The sequence below is a fragment of the Aulonocara stuartgranti genome (assembly GCF_965226115.1).
Source record: "Aulonocara stuartgranti genome assembly, chromosome: 17".
NCBI classification, from domain to species: Eukaryota; Metazoa; Chordata; class Actinopteri; order Cichliformes; family Cichlidae; genus Aulonocara; species Aulonocara stuartgranti.
The window spans coordinates 40,252,246-40,275,390 of NC_138953.1; the positions used below are offsets into that span (position 1 = coordinate 40,252,246).

Below are 23,145 nucleotides of genomic sequence, written 5' to 3' on the forward strand. Positions count from 1 at the left end.
ACTTTACAACTCCTCAACTTTATTAGTGCAAAAAACAAACAAACATCATTGTATTTTCACTTACACAAGCAGCTGTTTTTTTTTTATCTGCATTAAAGTTATATAAAAATGTAACAGTGCAAATGCAAATTCCTCGCTGACAGTTTAACCAAAAGGCATTTCCAGTGGAAACTGGCCGACATATCCTCAGCATAACCATGTATAACATCCACAGAACTTAAAGAGGTTATACACACACAATACGGTAATATTATGTTGAAGCACAGCACGTATCACTCCGCGAGGCTCCGCCTACAATAGCCGTAATGCTCCGACAATCCATCAAGCGGTGCGGCTTCGTAGCTCAGCAAAGTCGTACTGAAACATTTGACAGATTTTTGAGCGCCGTGCACATAAAATCGTTTCCAGGTCAGTAAACACAACCAGAGTTCATACATAAGGCACACGGGATTATAAGGGGCTCTGTCGACTTTCAGAAACATCAAAGTTTTTCTTTTTTCTGGTATGTGTGGGTTTTTTTGTCACAGCACTGTTTGTGTTTTTTGGTTTAAGTTAAACTCTTTGAATGATGGTTTTCTGTTTGTATTTATACTTCCTGCTTCCGTTCTCGCCTTACATTAAAACTTGCCTTTTGTTATCACCGTTCTCGCCTCCGCCCTGCATTTGGGTCCACTATCTCCTCACGCCGCGGGGTCAGGGTTGGACATTTTGCTTTTAACAGCCGTTGTTGTTGTTTTTATTGACTCATTTTATTTATTTATTTATTTTACAGCATCATTGTTGTGCATTCTATTTAGTTTAGTGGCATTTTACGTTGTTAAGCACTTTGTGCAGCATGGCCTTTGTGCTATAGAAATAAACTTGACCTTTTTGTGTCTGTTACTTGTGATAAGTGATAATACTTTTTGAAAACTTTATAAAACAGGGTTTTTATGGTCTTGACAACCTGTGAGAACTGCTCACGGATGAAAACAATAATACAAAAACATCACATTAAAATGCACTCTTGTACTTGGTGTCAGTCAATCAAAAGTCCTTAATCACAGAAAATAAAACATTTAAAGTACATAAACCTCGTGAGCTGACATCCAGAGGGGCTAAATAGTCCGTCATGGCCTTATTATCTTATTCTCCATCTTTTTTTCTCACTTATTTCTTCTCTTTATCTAACTTTGAACATTACTTTCTCCATGTGTGGAGCTAAACGCGAGCTGCAGCATGCAGACACCATGTGCGCTTGCAAAAAAGTAGCTGGGTGGAGACCCAAATTGCACCCAGCTGTACCCTACACAGTTCACCACCAGATGGTGCAAAAGAGCAAAATCTGGACAATACAGCTCAACAAAGCATCAAATGCAAAAGACCGTTACATTGCTTTTGTTGTCAGTCAGACAACAGTCCGACAGTACTGCCAGACACGGCACCGAGATCTGAGGCAGTTTATCCAGCGGCCACAAATGTCTCTTTGCCGTAAGCGTTGGCCTGTGTTACGAGTTCAAAATATTGGGGATGGAAACAAGAGAAAAAACCACAATAACAACACTGGTCCGGCCGGGTTGAGTCAAACGATGATTTTAATGATCACACGCGTGGGAGATGGACACTGTATGCAGACAGCATCAGATCTCAAAATGGTGGAGCATTGCTCAAACTTTTATAGCGTCTGGTGCCTCCACCTTATCATAAAAAGCCTAAACATTCGCATGCTTTCTCTCACACGGCGTCTAAGCTACGACCTTGGCTCCCTGTTTATCTGCTCCTGCTGAGATGGGGCAGAAAACTCCAACATATTCTGTTCTCTTCTAATCAGACAAATAAGACAATAACTCTCTGCGAACAGTATTTCTTATAACTCAGCAGTATAATGCATCATAAAACAATGTCATTCATTCACAACAAGTCAGCAGTTTAATGTAATGCAAATCAGTTTAACTAATGCAATAGTTATCAGCTTCTTCTAATTCAGGAGAATAATGCAAACTAAAACTACATAATAATTCACAATCTTTAATTCGGGGTATAACATGGCATAAAATAACACTACAATCCAACAATTCCCCCTGATGAGGTCATTAAAATAATGACCTCACAAACACCCTTCAATTCAGTGTGGCCGGGTTCATCTCTTCTCACTCCTGAGGTCCTTTGTCCCCCTGAGGGGCGAACCATATGTGGGATGACCTCTGTGTTTGCGCAGTTCAGATGCAAGAAAAACTATGATTCCAACAGTAGCAGGTCCAGATGACACTCCCCAGTTCTCCCACAGCTTTATTTTGGTGCTACCTTATACCCTTCAGACGTACTCAGACTAGAACCTCTGTCCAAAGAGCTTTTAGCCTTTATTTCATTGCTGCAGCTACCAGTGTCGTCCAGTTGGTAGATCCTCTGCTCTTCATTCTTCAACCTCAGGGGTTAGACAACCCTTCAGTCGTGGCACAGATCAGGGGATTATTCTGCCCCGATTTCAAACAACGATCTGTGTATCCTCCAGAAAAAGGAACAGGAAGGTGTCCCCCCTTTTTTTTTTTTTTTTTGCCCAAAAGCCTCTCGAACTTCGTTGGTCTGGTGTTCCCGGATTTCCGCCAACCCCTTCATGGTTATTGCTGTGTTTATGGGATCCATCCTTTCATGGTGACTAGCTGGAGCCCAAACGCCATGACCCTTGGACCCAGTTGATGTCTCGGCAGTCACTGTGTCTGTCTCTGCTGCGGAGGATCCTCGCATCTCTGTGACCTCGTCTGGTGTCTGTTCCTTTCTCTGTAAGAGACAGAAAACCAAAACACCTCTCTTCCTACCCCTAATAATCTAATGTTGTTATCTATTGACCTTCTAGTGATTCAGAATTGGTCTAAAACATTCAGAATGTCCCAAGGACTTATTCTAATCATATCTTATGTGTGTGTAAGCGTGTTTGCATTTAGCCCTCTGCACTCAAAGTCAGTACCTGCAATATATCAGTCCGGACAGTCACGCCGAACGAAGCTTATGACCTTCAAGAGACCAGGTGCCAACTCGTTATAAGCACATTTGCAAGGTGTGTCTGAAAATTATTGAAACCCCTCTTTTTAACAAAAGACAAAGAAATTAACAAATCTTCTAAACGCTATTCAGTTCATTTCAATGAGTAATGATTAAACATGAAAGTGATAGTTTATGCTTTTTCACTGATTCTCTAAAAGGTCCGTCTTCTCGGACCGCTATTAGCTTAAGCTTTACCATTCCTAGGGTATTAAAGACACAAATGAAGTTATAAAATGTTCAAATAATCCTTGTTTGATGTTAAAGCTCAACCTTCCCCCCCTTTTTTGACACATTCCAATGTGTCAAATCAACGGAGCTAGAACATTCAAAAAAGTTAGGCAGCTACAAAGTTTCCCAGACTCTTAAGGTGATCTGCGTGTAACGTTCTGACTCAGGTATTTAATATTTTAATAAATGTCGTTTAATTAACTGCCGCTATTTAAACTAACCTTAAAGACATAATTGAAGCAAAGATCACAAAGAATAACATGATATCAGTGTTTTGTAAGCGCGTGCGGCCTTCTATGCTCGAAGCCTTTCCCCTCAATAGATCAGTCAGACATTCGCGCTGACTGTAGCTTTTAACCCTTATTAACTTGAGCACAACTCTACAATGAGCAACAAGTTGCAATACACTGAAAAAAATATGTTGTTGGATTTACTTAATTCAATGGTGGACATTTGTTGCACACAGATGTTTTGCTTTGGCAGCAACTTAAACAATTGAGTTAAATTAACACAATTTATTCATGTTCAATAAACCTGTGCAATTTGTGTTGATAAAATGTGACTTAAACATGTTTTGATGAAGTAATTTGAGCTCTTGGAATATTTTAATCCTTCACAATTTTTTCACTTTATCCCAACACCATTCAATAACTTTTACCCAATACTACTTGGTCACTTAAATACTACATGTTATCTTCAAATTACATTTTGCTATTATATTCTAGTATCAAATACACAATTTTCAAATGGAGGCCTTATAACAGATTGTATTGTTCTCTTCCAAGATGGTTGCTGGCATCCACCAGTAACCTTTAAAAACAAAATGTCTAATTTCACTGCATTGACAGTAGGTAAAGAATTAAACTGACATTACTCCTCCACTGAATCTATATAAATCAACAGTTAAATAATGTCAGTTCTTCCGTGTTCTCTGGAATCAATCACAGCAAAGAAATTAGACTGTTTCTTTTGAAAAATGTTACAGGACAATACAAAACATTCTATTTAAGGCCTCTGACGTCAAGATTCAGTTAAACAACAATTATAACTAAACAATTTGAGGAAATGTTAGTTTCCATTAACATTAAATTAGGTTACTGAATTGGCAAACACCTTCCTATTAACATTACCCATTTTACCCCAATAACTAAAGAAATTAGCACTTGCAGGTCAAAAACTTTATTCAAGAGACGCAAAAATAACATTGATACAGTGACTGTCAAAAATTACAGCACTGATCATACTGTGACATCTTGGTTCAAAACAGCATACTTAGAAATATTCAACGTTCTTTACTTCAACTGAATGAAACTGAAAATACCATTTCACACGACCCATATGGGATATTTAGACTGTATAACTGTTCACGCTACATCTCTTCACTAGTAAAAGAAAGAAAAAATACAAGCAGAAATTGAAAAATGCTGCCAAACAGACAAACAGAGAACTTGTACAGAGCAAAAGGAAAAACAAACAACAACAACAAAAACAGCTTGTCCTCATGGCAGTTGCAGAGTATATAAAAATGAACCCTGCGATCTGCTCCTGGAATTGAGCTTCAAAAATGCAGCAGAACAAGTGTGAGATTTAAATGTCCTCTCACCTAGAGCTGATCACCTTGCATGCATAACAGTGAGCTTTCCTTGCAGGAGCAGTTTTGTCTTAGTTGTGAGCTTTTCTTGAGAGCTGAGTTGCATCCAACTCCATTACCACCCATTGAATCACCTCAAAAGTGTAGCAGAGCTGTGATGGGTAACTCATATTGAAGGAATAAAAAAGGTCCAAACAGCATGGCTACTGCAAAGGTCACGTTATCCAGATCTTGAAGAACTACTATACCCTCGATGATGATGCCAACATCAGAAAAGTCATTGCCTGGCGCATCTCTGGAGACAGATGTTCATTGTGGTTTTCTCAATCTGTGCAGTGGCCTCAGTCAAGTCCTGGTTAAACACAAAACATTTTTTTAAGATTCCCTTTTAAACTCATCTCTTTTGAATCTACCAGTTCTAATGTTAGAGTAATTTAAACCATAGTAAATAGCTATAGCCAAAGAGTTGCCTGCCATGCTGCCATTCATGGTCTAACAGAGTTTCTAAGAGAGAGTGAAAAACATAATAATTTCAAATGCTTTACATTAGTTTTTGTTAGAAAGACACCGGCCCATCAGAAATCCAGGTTATGTCACTCAGAAGATGTTAGAATTTAGACTTTCAGCCCCACAATTTGGTTAGCTGTTGGTCAGTTGGTCTTTTTTTTTTTTTTTTTTCAAACAAAAGCTAATGTAAATATTGGGGGGATTTTTCTTTGTTCACTAGAATGACAAATTTAAAGTTTTTTCACACTGATGTGACCCCTAATACAGGGGTAGGGATGGGGCCTCAAGGGCCGGCGGCCGAGTTCACTACTAGGCCTCATGTGAACTTCAAATTATTAAAGAGGACTACTGGTCCTAACCAGTCCAATGAGGATCAAGTGGATAACTAAATGCATTTTTAAATGTTGCAAAGCCACAATCTACTCATAAAACACTCACCATGAACTCCTGCACCAAGATGTTGCAATTGTCTTTCACACAGATGCGGAGCACTTTGATGAGACTCCCTTTGAGCATTAATGTCATCCTAAAGTATTATAACAAAGAAAACAGAGATTTGTGAACTTTTCAGTAGCACAGAAGAAAATGATCCCAGACAAAAACTTGACTTTTTAAACCAGTCAACATGCAACACCAGCATCTAGAAAGCAATATCAAAAATTCCTGTTTGACATCAACTTTATGGATATATAGTTTCCAGAACATATATTTTTAAAAAAAGATAATTTTTTCTCAGTGGGCCAGTAAATGCATGACAAAAAAGAATGGCATCCTTTCAGTGGAATCAGTACTCACAGGTAATAGTTGACTGTTTCAATGGATGCAGCATAAAAATCTTTTACTGACCTAATGCAATACATATACACTTTGTAGTTAAAGAATTTTAAAGTTCTTACTGTCATCATGGCAGCTACATCCTTTAGCTTTGTGCACTGTTCCCCCGATCACTTTGCAAACACTTTCAGCAGACTGTCAGAGAGAAACTCAGCTCCGTCAGAAACCTTGACTGTAAAGGCATGGTTGGGATGCACTGGAATGCTGCATTTTATCTGAAATAACATTTTGAAATTTTGAAATAACAGCAGGCACTGTGCTTGGTTAATCAGTAATGTTTTGTTGAATAAAAACTGTGTTTCCAGATCTTATGGGATTAAAAAAATCCAAAGATGTTTGTTTCTGATTTGCAACCCAAGAACCCACAAGTTACAACCTCATTTTAGTTCAAGTGTGCATTAATGTGAGTCCAGTAATCACCTTTCTGACAATACATACAGGTATAAGTTAAACCTATGGCAGATTTTGGATTTCTCAGTTGTTTTAATAGGGTGGTCTATTTGTGTATGCATGCACCTAATAACTATAAAAAATCTATTATAATTAAGTTACAGAAACCTTAAGCGAAAATAGAATATACTTTCTTACCATAACACCTTGAACCCACAATCCATCAGCTGACTCCTGGTGAAATGCAGAATAGATGTGGTCTCTCAATGTGCAGCAAAAAAAACAAAAAGAAAAGGACAGCAGGTGAGGGCAGGAGGGGTAGGGATGTAAGCTAGCATAATGCCGCTAATGATATTAGCTAAAGCTGTTCAATGTCCAAAATCTCACTAACACCACGGTGCAGTAAATACACAATGTAACTGAAGAGTCAGTTGGCAAATCTATTCACACAGAAAACCAAATTATGTTATGAGTGCCTCATAATTAGGTTTAATGTGATATTACGGCTCTTGTGCCAAAGACAAATTCAAATGAAAAAGCGCCAATTCTTTGACAACAGATAAAACAGCAAATAAGCTAATGGCTCTTTTTTAGCATGTTACATGGCGACACTCTAGACGTTTAACTACATTTGGCTGAAATATGGTAAATATTAATTCAAAAAATCAAGACATACCAAAAACGTAGAGTTGGCTGCTCGACTTGACTGAGATGGATGCCTTTCTTGAACCACGATCCAAAGCCCGCGAGATGAAATCACGCGTGGTTTCACGAGATTTAACGTTGCTATCTTATTGACTTACTTCACCTGAACATGATATGAACAATTTAATACACCCTTTCTGCATATCATGTAGTTTTTACACTATATAGTTACATTTATCTTTAAAACATGAGGTAATTGTGTTAAATACATGCAAGATGCTTACATAAATCCAAGAGATGGCCAGTCCCTTTTTTTCAGTGTATGTATAAAAATGATCATGGTTACACCTGCAATGAAAAATTATATCATTATCCTAACACCTGTAAATAGAAGATTCATCAGAAGTTATAACCATCACAGGAACACAGATGTTAGTATAAGGTCAAAAGCTTCAATAAATGATCCTCGATGCAATGCTTGTTGCATGATTCTCATACAATAATAATGCCGACATTGAAAATAACAGTAAAACACCCCCTTTTGTCCCGTTTCACTTGACACCTAAACGTTTATAAATGCCTCTTTTATTCTTGATTTTATTTCCCCCTTTTCTCCCCTTACTGACCACAGCAGGGGGATCTTAGTTTTAAATCAGCCATGAATCCAGCTCACCTGATTCATCAGTGAGCTCCACCATCACTGGCGTCTGACAGGGTGGCGCTGTATACTCTTCCTTTAATGTCACTATTTTCAACCTGTTAATTAAAGTGTTTAAACCTGAAGTCGACTACGTCCACAACAAGTCAATACAGCTGTAAATGTGGCCAATTATCAATCTATTACCAATCAATAACAACAGATAACTTCTATTTTATGCATGCTTTTAATCAACCACTCACCCAGAGGATCTCCAATCCCAGGAAGTTCCTTCTCCTCCTTTAATGAGTCTGTCCTCCTTCCATGCCCTGGTAACTGGTCCATCCAGAGCCATATGATCTCAAATATACATACAACAAGCCAAACCACACCTTGGTCACACCAACCCTCCTCCTCCCCGAAGATGTCCAATGCCATCCTAGTATGGACTGTCAAATGTGGCTTTAACGCTGACTATCCTGACAATCCATTTTATAACGTTTCCTGGTCAGATTTGCCAATCTCTGCACCAGGGTTTTAAACTTTTCGCCATTTCCATTAGTTGTTATTTTTATTTAGTTTCGACTCCAGATTTTCAATTTTTACCAGTTGTAATTAGTTTTTACCAATTCTTTGCTAGTTTAGTCTAGTTTTTATTTTCTGAAAATCCTTAGTTTCAATTTAGTTTTATTTGTGTTTTGCAAAAATTAAGTGTAACAAAATCTCAGTTCCATCATATCAGTCATGCTCTTCTAATTATCCTTGGGTGTTGAGACTAATAGCTATTAACTCTTGCCGCACCGAATGGTCCTAATTTTGGTTGAAGTGAATTGATAACCTTTTGAAGGCGATTGTTTCACAGCTTTATTTAGATGTCCCAGCCCTGTTATCTCGGGATACGTCACGCTGCCTTATCTGGGGTTAGCTATTTTCTGGGGATGCGGGCTGAGTGGGGGAGCCCTTCAAGGAGGGGGAGTGTGCTCCCCCTGATGAGCTCTTCTAGGTAAGCTAGGTTAACCTTCTTGTGTGAGCTTTTCAAGTGCACTTTAAGGTTAGTGGGACTTTTAGTTTTATAAATGTCCCTCATGACCCCCTGATGACCCAGTATTTCATTTTTGCACACTGTAGTACACATTTTAGTTTTTGCTTGTAGCTCGCATACTCTACTTGCCACTTCTCTAAGTCCTGATGTTTCTTAGAGAGGGCAACAGTACCTTTAAAATTATATCACATGTGTGGGGGTGTGGCCTTGCCAATTGTTTTGCCCACCTTTTCAAAATGGCTGGCGTGCCCACAAGCACATTTCATGGAAAAAGAAAGGTAAGCTTGATATTTAAATTTAAAATGTTTTGTTAAACTCAGATTTTTATTTTATTCAAAAAATAAACATCTAGTAAATAATTTGAGGGGTCTTTAATAATAATAATAATCTTCTCTGCACCCTTGAATAAACATACTTAATATGATCAACATTTTGCTGCTTGTTATTTCACCATCTTATTGAATCAAATACTTCATGCTTATGTGGTTTACGACATTATATTTATCTAAATCTCCACTTTGTCTCTAAATGTTTTAAGAATTTTTCGAGTTCGGGGTCAAATTTTGAGAATTTGACCATAAGTGAAAGTTATGGCGTTATCACCCCCTTTGGGGATTACCTTTTTCCAGTTTTGATGATATTCCTCCCCGTTCTCTATTTTTGTTTGCAAGTACCCCTCCTCGGTGGCGAGAAACTGTTGGTGTGATCAAGCGGGTGCTGTAAAAACAAAAGCTCAGGACAGAACAGTCACCAGTCATGTACTTCATTCAAAATTAACAAATATCAAGCTTCATATTGATCCTCTGACTGTAATGGTACATTTTAATTTGCACTTCTCGAAACTAAAAACAATATTTTCTTTATTTTACTCTTGTTCTTGTGCAGCACCACCCCTCAGCACATGCCCCTGTTATTTTATCTTACTTTTAAAGTTTTGAGTACTTCAAGAAAGCACCCAAAAGACGGGGACCAGTGTTTATCATTACATTTCTCCATTTTTAGTGTGGCTGCCTATCATTCCCCTGTTATTCATAGACCTCGGTGGAGGGTTTTTTGTTTGTTTTTTCTTTATACAATTAATTGACTCTTTACAGTGACCCACTATGGTTAATAATAACATGCTCAGTCATGAGTGGAATCAAACCTTTTCTTCACTTTAGCATTTAACATTCCCAACAATATAATGTGATACCTTAATTAAAACACAGCTACTAAAACACAAATTTCTTAATGCAAACATCAGTAACTCAAAATTAGCAACCAAAGGGTTCAGTCTGCAGTGAAGCTAAAGCCTCCCCCTTTAGTCTCTGTCATTCTTCTGTTCTTGCAAACAAAACAAAGCAAGACAAAACATCCACCCTTCTTTTGCAGGTTGGGTGAATTGTCCGTGGACATCTACTAATCCTAAAGTCAGCACCGTTTTTGTCTCAGTATCAAGTCAGTTAAAACTTTTAGTCGTCAATCCATCACAGTCCAGTCACATGCATACATCCACACACATTCATACCAGAAGTTGCTGATAATGGAGTCTCATGCGCAGCCTATTCAAGGCTCCATCACCAGCAAGATGACGTCATCATTTTAAAGGAAACAGTTCCTTGTTTGTTTTTCCTTCTTTGGACTGGATTGACTCGCTGCAATCCTTTTAGGCTCCGGAATTCTCATTCAATTAGTGTCCCATATAAGTGAATTTTCTCCCAAGCTCACAGACTGGTGACCTGTCTGCCATGTTCCCTGCCTCTTGTCCTATGACAGCTGGGAGAGAAAATGATTTAAAAATTCTGAGGATGTGTGGACGAGTTGTAAAAATGTTCATTTCTTTCTTTGAATTTATTATCATAGGCCATTTACTTAAATTGTTTTAAAGATTAAATTGGCCAACTAATCATCAGCTAATTACTGGCTCGTGTGGCTGTGCTTAAAGCATGGCTGTAGACCCAGGGACATCACTCAGTTTGGGGTAGCCTTAATTTTACTCTCGTTTAAGAAAAAATTTAAAAATGTAATATAAATGTACCAAGAGCGCACATTTACCATCTGGCTCTCTTCCACATCATGTCTTTATCCTGTCTTCCTTCTCTCACCCCAGCCGGTCGCAGCAGATGGCCCCGCCCCTCCCTGAGCCTGGTTCTGCAGGGCTCTCACCTGGAGAGTGTTTACAAAGGCCTGCTCAGAAAGCCGTTTTCCTGTAGACTGAAAAGCCTGAATTTCCTCTTTAATGTCTTTGAGGACAATAAATGCTGAGATAAAAGAACATCCACCTGTCGTCAAAACCAGCCACAACCACTGCTGTATCATATTCGTTACATGAAGTTTTGTTGTTGTCAATGTTTTTTGAGTTTGTGAGACTTCTACATCATCAGTGTGATTTTTTTTTTTAAAAATAAACTGCCCAATACATTTTAAAGATATAAATTGGAAAAGAAAAATGTCAGATATAGGAAATTAAAACTTGTAAATGCAAATAAATATTGAATTTAAAACCATTTAAAGACTGGTGGAGGTAAACGCTCCACTTTAAAAAAGTACAGCGGCCCCTCATGTATCGCGGGAGTTATGTTCTAAAAATAACCCATGATAGGTGACAGCTCTGTTTTTTTATTATAGATGTTTTAAGGCTGTCAAACCCGTCACTACACACTTTATACTCTTTTCTCAGACAGACATGAACATTTTCACACTTTATCTCGTGTTTAAACTCTCAAAGTTCAAACCTTCATAGAAAAATAAGTCCAGGATTATAGAATGAAGCCAAAGATCAAACCCTGTTTTCAGGCCAACAACACGGGAACAGAGCAGCTGCCAGAGAATTCAACATTAATGAATCATTAATGAATCAATGGTACAGAAGTAGAGGAAGCAAGAAGAATGAGTTGAGTAAAGTTTGACTTCTCTGACTGTTTTATTTTGCTTAATGCGCCTTATAATCCAAAAAATACGGTAACTTCTACCTTCCTTAAGCATGTCCAGAAGTCCAACTTTTTGTGCGATGGTTAGCATCTTCCTCTGCCTTCTGGGTGCTACTGCAGGAGCCTTTGACTGTGCAAAACGTTTCATCTGCATTGTTGTGTGTGTTGGGGAGAAAACGTACAAACATACAGTGCAGCACTAAAGAGTCACGCTGCTAGCGATGGAAGATTTATGTAAATTTGACAAGCTGAACGCATTCTGTTTTTGTTTTTTTTTTTGCCTGTCCCGTTTGGCTCTTTTGCATCAGAATTGTTGTCTAAAGGCAAAGAAAGATGCCCAACGGATTTACTTTACCAAACTGACCATCCCAGCCTTGCCGTAATGGTCCATTTGATTCACCTTTTATTGTTTATTTTATTTTCACTTACTGAATACGGGACAGACTTGACTGGGGGAAAGAAGGGGAGAAAGAAAGAGGGAAAGAGAAACAGCTGAGAAGAGGGACGGGGGAGAAGGGCAAAAGACAAAAACCAACAGAACGGGCAGAGAAAAAAAAATGCATATATCAATCACCTGGATCACCTGCTGAGAAAGAAAAAAGAAAACAAGCAGAAGAGAACAAGAGTAATAGAATAAACAACATCACAATGATATATGGGAATATGACAGTAAATACTAAATGTTAAACATTATTGTGCAGCACATAAGATCAACAGAACACAGTGTGCTTTGAGGTAGGAGCCAAAAAGGGTGTAGTTTGTGGGTGTGATCACCCGTGTGTACACCTGTGAGCATGGACGCGCTTGTTTTTTGTTTTTTTAAAAGGTTCCTTCATGTAATGATCTGCTAGAGGGTGTGGGGGGGCCACAGCCCCGTCCTCCAGGGCATGAAGCAGGTATGGAGGAGATCAAAACTCCAGACATCCAGAGGCCCCCAGAACGCATTCTGTACTGTACAGGAGACACGGCACGGAGGAGATTGCTTGACAGTGGTCTACAGCCAATCAGGACGCAAAAAAGCCTTCAAAATTACACATAAAAAAATGAGCGAAACAGCGAGGCCGTGAAAGGTGAACCGCTTCATAGCGAGGGAACGCTGTATTCTGGTTATTATTTCATGATTCAGGCTTTAAAGGGTTAAACATACCTGATTACACTTTTTTGTGCTTTTTAACCTTAATTACGACAGTAGAGAGAAACAGGGACCAGGATAGCTCAGTAGGTAAAGTGGTTGCCCCGTGATTGGAAGGTCGGGGGGGTTTGAACCCACTGAACGGATACCTGAGGTACCCTGAGCAAGGTACCGTCCCCACACGCTGCTCCCCGGGCGCTGCACTGGTGGCTGCCCACTGCTTCACTGGGTGAATGGGTTAAATGCAGAGGAGTAATTTCCCTACAGGGACTAACACATACTCGTTGTTGTTGTTGTTATTATTGTTATTATTATTAGGAACACTGAGACCAGGGTGAAGACACGACCTAAATGATCTTCAGATCTGAGTCTCTGCATTAGTCTTCTGGCATATGCAGCATGTGATGCAAAAACAAGTCTGATGAATGAGACACCAGTGAGCTAACTGTTATCTGCACCTCTGTTAAAGTGCACTGAGAAGAATGATTTGTCATATTACATTTACAGGAAAAACAAACACATAAATCCACTCGCATGTCAAACAGCAGAATTGTCAGGAGTAATTCTGGGTGTCATGCACGAGCGTAGCACGAGTAGCATATCTGTATTCTTTTTAAATTCATTAAAGCATTCCTGTCTCTCCCTTCACCAACATCTCCTGCCTCCACCCGTCTCACAGGATGGACATGTTTTTATCAGCAGGCATAGATTTTACTTCACCTGGACCTGCCTCAGGCTGCAGACCCAAACCCCGACCAGTCGAGGCCATCGCTGCTAAATCACTTTTACTGCTGCTATCCCATAATGCTGTGTGTGTGTGTGTGTGTGTGTGTGTGTGTGTGTGCTTTCCAGTGTGGATAAGAGAGAAGATGTGTGTGACGATTTAGACTTTGATGTGTACAAACATCAGTGCTCTTCTCATTTTTTGTCTCTCTGGCTGTTTAGAGTGAAACTGAACTATTGATCGGTAGAAGGTAAAAAGGGGGACACAGTTATGATGCGATCATATGTATTTGAGTTTATTGAACCGTTTTTATCTGGTGAAGTAGTCAACAAATAATCTTTGTTGTTTGCAGGAGTATTTGCCACTTTACATTATTTGCTGTTATTCTTGTTAATATTTGTGTTTTTTCTGATAGAACAATGAAGTTTTCTTATCTTCTTTTCTGCTTTGTTTTCCCTTCTTCTTCTTCTTCTTCTTCTTCTTCTTCTTCACTCGTAGTGACTGTAGTCATTCCTTCAGGCCTGTTAATTGTAACAAGCCACTGTCCCCTGTGAGAGCTTTATTGTACCATCTTGTGGAAGAAAACAGTTACTACAATTAACATTTCTGTCTCTGTCTCCTCAGAGATACAGCAGGCCTGTGAGATAAAGTGAGCCCTCACCTTTGACCTGATTTTAACCATTTCAAACACTCTTCTGATGTAAGTTTGATCTGTCTGTCTCACCGTCCGTCCGTCCGTCTGTCTCATATTATTATTATTTGTCTCCTTTCAGGTGTTAAGCAGCTTTGCTGAACGTGAGTATATCAACACTTGTACGTGTGATTGTAATATCACGTTTGCCACAATGCAAATAATTTTATGTTGTTGACATAAAATTCTCCCACTCTGTCTCAGCTAATTGGATCAGTGCATTTGGCGTTGAGTTTCTGCACAAAGTTACACAAAGTTATGTCAAAGTTGCTTCGATTTTAATACTTGCACAAAGTAAAATAATCATTTTAGCTTCAAAACACTGGACTTTGTTGATGAATATGCTAATTTTAGGACTTCATTTCTATACGTCTGTGCACGTTATTGTTTACTTGTAGTTGTAAATATCCTAATTTAAAGTTGTATGTTCATACTTTGAGTAAATAAATTGATTTAAAGGTGAACACTTGAATTACAGACGTAGAGAATCCACAAATGTGTCGTTGCCCAACGAATGATAGACCTCACTGTTTATTATACTGTTGGAAGAGGTTGAGCAGCCTTACATGACTTCATGCTTCATATCGGGTCAGCAGTGAGAAAGCTCTTTCTAAATGCATTTCCTGTCTCAGAGTTTGATGGAGAGCTGGTCGGATGACAGCTGGAACTGTTGTCATAACCGGAGGAATACTGGCCACAGTGATACTTCTGTGTATCATAGCCGTGCTGTGTTATTGTAGACTCCAGGTATGTTTATACTACTTTACTATACTGTATAGTTCATCCTATCTGCTTCTCAGTGGAGCTGCTTTCTTTTAGAAATATAGAAATTAGCCCCAATATCTTTATAAAAGGACACAAAAAAGGACTCGGAAGATGAGGCATTCATTTGTCTTTGAAAAATAGGATTTTTGGACTCTGTAACAGACGCAGTGTTGTCGAGCCACACTATAGATTGAATCCACACAGGAAACAGTTGAAGTTGTACTGAAAGGAAATTATTACTGGGAGCATCCCGGTGGCTTCTTCAGTGTATGTTTATTTGTCAGAAAACCTGAGTTTAGCCACAGCAACGCCTTCTTCTCTCTCTGCAGTACTACTGCTGCAAGAAGAATGGGTCTGACAGCGCCTCCATCTCTCAGCAACACTTTGCCTGCAACGCCTGCAGTGTCTCAGGCCTGGACGGACCCATCGTCACCCCGCTGTCCCTGTCGCCACCGGTGCCGCCCAAATCCTACAAACCCACCAAAACCACCAGGGGGCGACGCAGCTACTGTCCCACCTGCTCACCCTACGACTCGCCCTTTTACATCCGCACTACAGATGAAATGCGCAACGGTGGCGAGCGCATCACCTACATGCCCACGCACTATGACAACCAGGCGCTGTCGATGCCGTTGCCCGCGGTCCGAGGCTCCCTGCTGAGGGAGACGCAGCGAGGTCGGCCTCCTGAATTCTACACCAACACCCGCGCCATCAGCACCGAAGTGTGACCACCCCTCCTCTCTAACGAAAAAAGAAGAAAAAAAAAAGAAAATTCCTCCTTGACCTTTGACCTTTACACACACAGATTCCCCTGTGTTCCCTTACACACACCAGCACCACCACTAACACAACCACTAAACAAAAACAAAGGCTGGCTGTTTGTGGAGATTCCTTTATCCCGTTTGTTCGCTGAGAAGATGAAACTGACTATAAAGAGTTCCTTCCTTTATACTCTTAAATTGTACATTTTCATGCTCACTCAGAAAGTAATAATTCTGCGATTCACAGTAGATTAAAGTCCCTAAACCCTGAATTAAGGGTGTGGCTAAACGCTTACACACTCCTTCACTGTCGACTGTTTCCGTGTCTTTACCGACCGAGGGCTATTATGGATAAGTTGTGGGATAATTTTTTTCATGCTACATATCTTCCCAGTGACTGCCATGAAGTAATATAAAGAGGTAAGTAGCAAGTATGAAGCAATTTTATCACAATTGCAAGAAACGATGCCCCGTGTAGTCCTGGGAGGCGTTCAGGTAACGTTGAGGAGGCTGGACGACTGGAGATTCTCTATGCAAACTACCGCAGCTCTTCATCTCCTTTCAGCGAGTTTCATGTCATCGGTGATATTGTGAAGGGGGTAATATTGGGATTGCTGTGCCCAGCAGTGAGGTGTGATGCTGAGGCACGTGTAGATAGACACGCTGTGAGCATTTAGAAACGGCGGCAGCATTAAAGCTCGAGCTTCCCCTCTGATGTGGAAACCTGTGAACGAACAAAGGATGCCTGAGCCCCCCGAATGCAGCAGTGGGACACGTGAAATGGACTGAATGAAATTCTCTTTACTGACAGAAATGCAAAAAGTTTGAAATGTAAATAGTAACCAGAAAACGTTGGTGACAGAGGGGGAGCGATGCACGCTGGGTGTTTAAAGAGGGATTTACTGATTCGTGCTGTTTTGTCTACGCACTCTTCCTGCTCTCAGAATGATGCAAATATCCACATTCATTGACATTCATGTTGTTTTTCCCCTGTATGGTGAGAAGGTGTGCGTACGTCCTTTCACAGTGCTCCTTTTCTACATGATGCTGTGTTGCTTGCGATAATATTTGCTGTTGTTGTTTTGATATCTGTGTGTACAGCAGGGGTCGGAGGCCTGAATAAGCAGAGCAAGAAACCTGTGTGGGGTGAGAATGTTGGAGAGATCCAAGTATTTAGGAACAAAATCAGATGCACTTTTCTAACCTCTCCTCCAGCCGTGCATAATCAGACTTTATTACCAGCTTCTTAATTACTTTTTCATAATTAAATCAATTTTAACTGCAGTGCCATTATTATGCTGTGCATATTCAACCTTCTGAAAGAATTGGTTTTCTCCAGATTAACTAACACGAGCAAATAAAGAACTAACAGCATATGTACAGAGGTTTCAGTCGGTGGAATGAGCTGAACGACGTGGACATGTCGCTGCCGCTACGATAGTTTTATTGTCATTATTCAATTATTTAGACATTGTATTACCTGCTATCTATTTTACTCTTTACTTAACCAGTAATCTTTGAAAAATATTAAAGAAAATGATTTTTAGAGATGTGGTTAAAACACAAATGAATACAAAAACGGTGTTATTTAATGGTGTTAACTTTTGACAAATAAAAGATTTGTAACTGCTTAAATGGACTTTTTGTGTGGTTATTCACACACACACACACACACACACACACACACACACACACACACTATTAGTTAGTTACTGAATACACATCTAAACTGTGCTACATTTGCACATCTTGCTTGTCTTTGTCATGTCTCGTCTATAATATCCTGCCAATAATTTGAACCTGGTTTTCAAAACCACTGCGCACTTTGTCTCTGTCCTGTCTTTGTTTATCGTACAGTTAATATTGTATAGTTATCATTATAGTATTGTACAGTTAGTCATTAGTACCTTTTATCCCTTACTTTACCAACATTCAGCACGTTATTTATTTGTATTTTCTAGTTTTATATCTCTTGGGGATATATTATTATATACTTATAAATGCACCATGGGGGGCTTAGGGTGAAGCAGAATTTCAGTACTCTGTATACTGTCCATACTGCTGTATTGACAATAAAGCTCTTGAATCTTAAATATATATACAAAAGTTTCTTTTCATATAAGGCAGGGGTGTGGCCTGTATATTGACGTGAAGAAATCTAATGCAAGTGCCTTTTTTTTTGTTAGGGAGGATTTGTTGGTTGTTGAGTGCGAAGTGCTGCCACGTGTGAAAGAGAGGACCGATGAATCTATGAACACTACATTTTGGGAAATATTTGTGGCTGTTTTCTTGTTTGTTTTGTATCACTTGGACACTAAAGTGACCCTCCAATGAGACGGATGTGCCAGCAGCTCATTTAAGTCTGAGACTCTGATAAAGGAGACAGACTTTCTTGTAATTTTTAAAAAATATTTTTCTTTGGACACTGGCTGCTTTTTCACGAAGTTATTGTAGCTGACCACAGGACTCAGGGGAAGAACCAGGGTTGTATCTACACAGAACAGACGACTTGGCAAAGAGTTTTGTTCACATTTCTTTAGTTGAATCTACAAAAGCTACAGCAGATGAGCAGTATCCAAAAGTCACGTCAAGTCAATAGCAAACAATCCTGAAAAGACCTGACACAGGACCTTAAAGATGCATCTGGCCCTTCAGTCGATCCATCTGTTCACTGAAGCCTCGATGGAAACGGTCTCAGTGGAAGGGCGACAGTCAAGAAGCTGTTTTTAGGAAGGGAAAGAGTGAGGAAAGGTTGAGATATACCAAATTACACAAGAGCTGGACTGTAAATCACTCAGCACAACAGGTCTTATGGAGCGATGGATTCAACTTTGACATTTTTGGTTCTAAATACTTGTTGTCAGTATATCTGGAGATCAGGAGAGGAGAGAGGTACAACAGTGAGTGCCTACAGCCATCTGTAAAACATGCTGGACGCTCTACATCTCAGCCAGTTATGTTCACATCTTTTTTAAAAAATGATGGAATTATGGACTCGGAAAAGTTACCATGCAGCATTTTCTGAGAAGCATCTGATTGGCAGCAGTTTCATTTTGGGTCATGACTATGATCCCAAACACACTGAATGCAGTGAAAACATACCTGGATACAAAAACATAGAGCCTATAGACCTCAACGGGATTGAAACGCTTTTATGTGTAAACTTTGTTTTTACCTTAGCTTATTGTATTTCTGTGTATTATTGCATGTTTTTAGTCAATCGCTGCTTAAAAAAAAATCATATATTTATTCATGCATGCTCAGCTCAGAATCAGTCGAAGGTTTAAGGGCAGAAAAGAAAATGAAGCTTTCAGTAACGTTTTTAATCATGAGCCGCTCTGACCACATGAAGTTTGACCCCCGGGTAATCATTGTCATGAGGCACACAACCACTACAAGATAAAGTCATCAGTTTGCAGAACAAAGTCTTTATTTAGTCTCAGTTTCAGTCAATTGTAACCACGTGTTTAACAAAAACAAAAGTTTGCTTTTATTTTTTGTAATATGGCAATTTTACACGAACGAAGGACGTATAAATATATACAGTTTACTACAGCCAGACTATAGGAGCACGGCGCATGCGTGAGATAACGCTAAAATTCCAAACCGGAAAGCGAGTGATTCCCGAGTGATTCATCTCAAACACACACGATCTTCGTTGCAACTCCAGCAGGCAACTCTGAGGCTCAAAACAAGTAAGTTGACAGCTCTCTTATCAACACTTGTGATCATCGCACTGTCACGTTTACCTTCACAAACTACACGAATGGCGCTTTCCTTCTCCCCCCCTCATTTTCCCTCCGAGTAGTGGTCTGAGTGTGTTGGACTTCGAGCTGGTTAGCGTTAGCCAAACTTAGCTTTAGCTGTTATATGTAGCCTGTCACGTACAGGTACTGCAATGTAAACCCTGCCTTCACCTTTTTGACAACTGGCTACTTGTCTCGAGTTGTGCTGGTGACAAGTTTGTGTTCGTGTCAGCGTGGTGTTAGTGGCTCTGTGGATAAGTTAGCCCGCCTGTCGTTTGCGCTCAGTTAGCTAGTGAAGGAAATCTGTTCGCTTTACAAATGTGTGTTTGACAGCAGCTGAGATGCGTTTCTGGCGTAATGCCATGTCGATGTCGTTCAGCTGTCGTTAAACTGCTGTTTGAAGAAGAAAGCTGCCAAGTATGGCGAGCTAGCCTGCGGTGGTGGTGATACGGGCCTGTAGTCATCATCGGTGAGAGGAGCAGTAACAGTTTACTGCAGTAATTAACGAGAGAATTTCCCCTTAACACGGGAGAAAACATTTCTGAGTGTCAAACCACAAACACTGCCAGGTGAAGGCGGTGCAAAGATCTCCGAGCCAACACCTGAACGTGTCTTATTTAGAAAGCTTTAGCTAAGTGTTCAAACTAATGTGTCTGTACTTGGTCCCAGCTGCTGTTCCCCTGTCTATCAGCTCCAGGATGACATCATCAGTACAGGAGACGTGCAGGACTTTATCCACAAACCGCAGCTGGATGTGTGAGATGGCGCTAGGGGTTTAAAAGATGTAAATGATAAGGGTTTGCTCTGTGAGAGAACACGGGGAGGAGGTGCGATGATACTGCTGTTTTCTAGTTGGCAACATGAGAGGAATATCATGTTTCGTGGCCAGCTGGAGAGGAAAACAAGTGAAGTGGTGTGTCAGTGTTTTCTGATTAAAGGCAGCACGGTAGCATGGGGGTCAGCCTCACAGCAGAGCCAGGTTCTAACCCTGGTGCCAGTGTACACTCTGCATGATCTCCCTGTGTCTGCACGGGGTCTGTCCCCGGGTACTCTGGCTTCCTCCCACAGTCCAAGGACAGGGACTCGGTGGGGTTCGGTTGATCGGTGATTCTAAATGTGAGTGCAGCTGGTCGTCTGCCTCTCAGTCCTGCGACACACTGGTGACCTGTCCAGTGTGGACCCCGTCTTTATGCTCCATCCTCCCCAACAACCCTGAATTGGATAAGCAGAAGAGAACGGATGATTAAGGAAAGAGCCGGGCTCTTTACTACAAAGGACATCTAATGCCTTTGTTTGTAATTCTTTGCAGATTCACCAGTGAACTCGTGGGTGCTGCTGTGTGAAGCAGCTGATTATCACGTCCTGATATGCATTTTTATTTTCTGTTGTTTTTAGCTAGATCCACGTGTCTCCTGGGACTGGACTTGGCTTCATCATTGTTATTGTGATACAAACGTCCGTTTTTCATGTGTTCCTGTAAAAAGCGTTGTTTCCTCAAATACAACGTTATTGTCCCGTCGTCCGAGTCAATAAAGCCGCTTTTACTGAGTACCGGGGAACTGCACATAGTTCCTCAGATTCAGAGTAATTCCCAGTTGGAGTTAACAAAATATTTTGGGGTTTTTATTTGCCACGTGGGATGTGTGGAGTCATCAGATGGGAGTCTTTATGGGGAAAAGACTTAACTAGGACAACCTGTAACGGAATCTTTTTGGACGTACAGGCACACACGTATAACGTGATAACTGTCAGATTAATCAGTGATAAAAAGATTGTAAAATTTTATTGACATGGAGAAAAACGGGTAGTATTTAACAACAATCAAGCTTCTGTATGCTTTAACTGGCGTAGGCTGTTAAAGCATACAGTAAACTGGAATAAACAAGTGACAGGCTGGGCTTTGTCCCTGGCTTCAAACCAAGGGTGTTTCTTTGGCTTACTTTAAAAAGTGTTTTAACACAGCGGCCCTGAAAGCTAACCAGTATAACTGGAACAATTGGCCCTTTAGATTTACTAAAAAGCTCTTGATGTGCTGCTGTGATGTACAGTGTTCAGCACATGTTGTCTCAAAGGTACACTGAAGTGTGAAACCCTGAACGTCCTGCTGGTTGAGGTAATTTTGAAAGTGCTATAAACAAAAACGTACAAGTTGCATGAAAATAACTGTGGTGTCAGACCTAACGGGAAGTGATTCAGTGACAGGTGTCAGGTGTCACTTTCACCAGCAAACTCCAGAGCTCTTTAACTTAATTTTGTCTGTGTGGAGATGTCTCAGTCATGTTCAGATGTCAGACCTGGCTCTGGTTACTTGTATCAATGAAATCAATCAGCTTGCCCTGCTGGCCTTACAGGAACATGGATACAGGGAAATGAACTATTTGTCAGTGTGAATGCCACACCCAAATCCTAGAAAGAGACTACCTGGTCAGACACGAGACACCTGTCCAACACGTACCCAGTTAGCAGTTTTTATATGCTTGATTATAACACAGGTGCACTGGCTGAAATGTAGATGCAGGCAAATGACTGCACGTAAAGGAAACACGGCTTATCTGCTCTTAAAATAGTAACCCTAACCCTTTCAATGTATTATGTTTTGTACCAGGTTAACAGGTTTGCTGTGGTGCAATGGCAGGTTTATTCAGCGCGCTGATGGCACTTAATCTTTCTGTCAATGACAGGAGGCAAAGGAGCAGACGGCAGGTTGGCCACGTCGTCTAAAACACAATAAGTTATGCGATGGAGACATGTTGCAATGATAGCTGCAGCTAAAGATGCCAAAACACATGGAAGAGCTGGGATTAGACGAAGCCAATCCTCAAATGAAGTGTCACGAGTGTTTGTGTCCACCATCCTCCAGGACGTGGGGTCAGGTCACACGCTGTAGATAAAAATGTTGTATCTGCGATAGAGCAGCAGGGTCCTCACTCACCCTTACAGACATATTGTGGCTGGTGAGCCCAGCTCATGTGGGCGCAGTCTGTCCAACCCACTGGCAACTCACAGTTTCCATGCAGGCAGTTGTTGGTATCATCCGGGACAGTGCTGAACAGGCTGGTAATGACTGGGTGCAGATTTCTGGAAGGGACGTTTCAGCCCGAGCAGAAACGGCACAATGTGTAGGAAGTAAGGTTTGAAATGACCAACTGGCTTACTGATCTAAAGTTAGATCATGATTGATAAATTAGTCAGCAGTCATAAGCTTTTTTTTTTTTTTTTTTTAACCTCAGAAGCTTCTTAAATGTTTGGTTTTATTTATGAAAGATTTTGTTGACAAATACAGGAGAGTCTGTGCTGCTTTGTCTATACCCGACTGTTTGTGTGGAGCATGCAGACTTGTACTTGCACAGTGATGATTAATAGTGTGTGATTCAGCATGAGTAAGTCCGACACAAGCAAAGGAGGCTTTTGCTATAAATGACAAACTTTCTCAGTGCTGTCTGTGTTTCACTGGTTCTTCTCACTGCAGCTACTTCCGTAAGCCAGTCGATGGGAGTGTCGTCTGTGCTTTGTGTAACTGAA

General features: G+C 40.3%; 2 protein-coding genes and 1 long non-coding RNA gene across 7 annotated transcripts in view; 2 read left to right on the top strand and 1 right to left on the bottom strand.

Moving 5' to 3' along the window:
- The window catches only part of fam163ab (family with sequence similarity 163 member Ab), a 46,015-nt gene extending 28,519 nt beyond the window's left edge, over positions 1-17,496 (top strand). For 3 of the 4 annotated variants that reach the window (XM_082510403.1, XM_082510405.1, XM_082510404.1), the window contains exons 2-5: positions 14,285-14,309; positions 14,434-14,455; positions 14,984-15,098; positions 15,446-17,496. In XM_082510403.1, coding sequence (XP_082366529.1) covers positions 15,006-15,098; positions 15,446-15,844 — 492 coding nt within the window. In that variant the 5' untranslated portion in view covers positions 14,285-14,309; positions 14,434-14,455; positions 14,984-15,005 and the 3' untranslated portion in view covers positions 15,845-17,496. Of the gene's footprint in view, positions 1-14,284; positions 14,361-14,433; positions 14,456-14,983; positions 15,099-15,445 lie in introns of those variants that run through there. The other variant, XM_082510406.1, reaches the window with a different exon arrangement.
- On the bottom strand, positions 4,664-7,517 carry LOC309693035. The gene is made up of 4 exons (XR_014272561.1): positions 6,770-7,517; positions 6,244-6,396; positions 5,786-5,873; positions 4,664-5,192 (listed from the first exon to the last, which is right to left on the bottom strand). It is a non-coding gene; the product is annotated as an uncharacterized lncRNA (long non-coding RNA).
- Positions 17,497-19,459: 1,963 nt separating the features above from the next.
- Positions 19,460-23,145, top strand: part of rabgap1l (RAB GTPase activating protein 1-like) — a 93,759-nt gene continuing 90,073 nt past the window's right edge. For both annotated transcript variants that reach the window (XM_082510367.1, XM_082510368.1), the window contains exon 1: positions 19,460-19,572. The gene's annotated coding sequence lies outside the window, so the exon portion shown is untranslated. The remainder of the gene's footprint in view (positions 19,573-23,145) is intronic.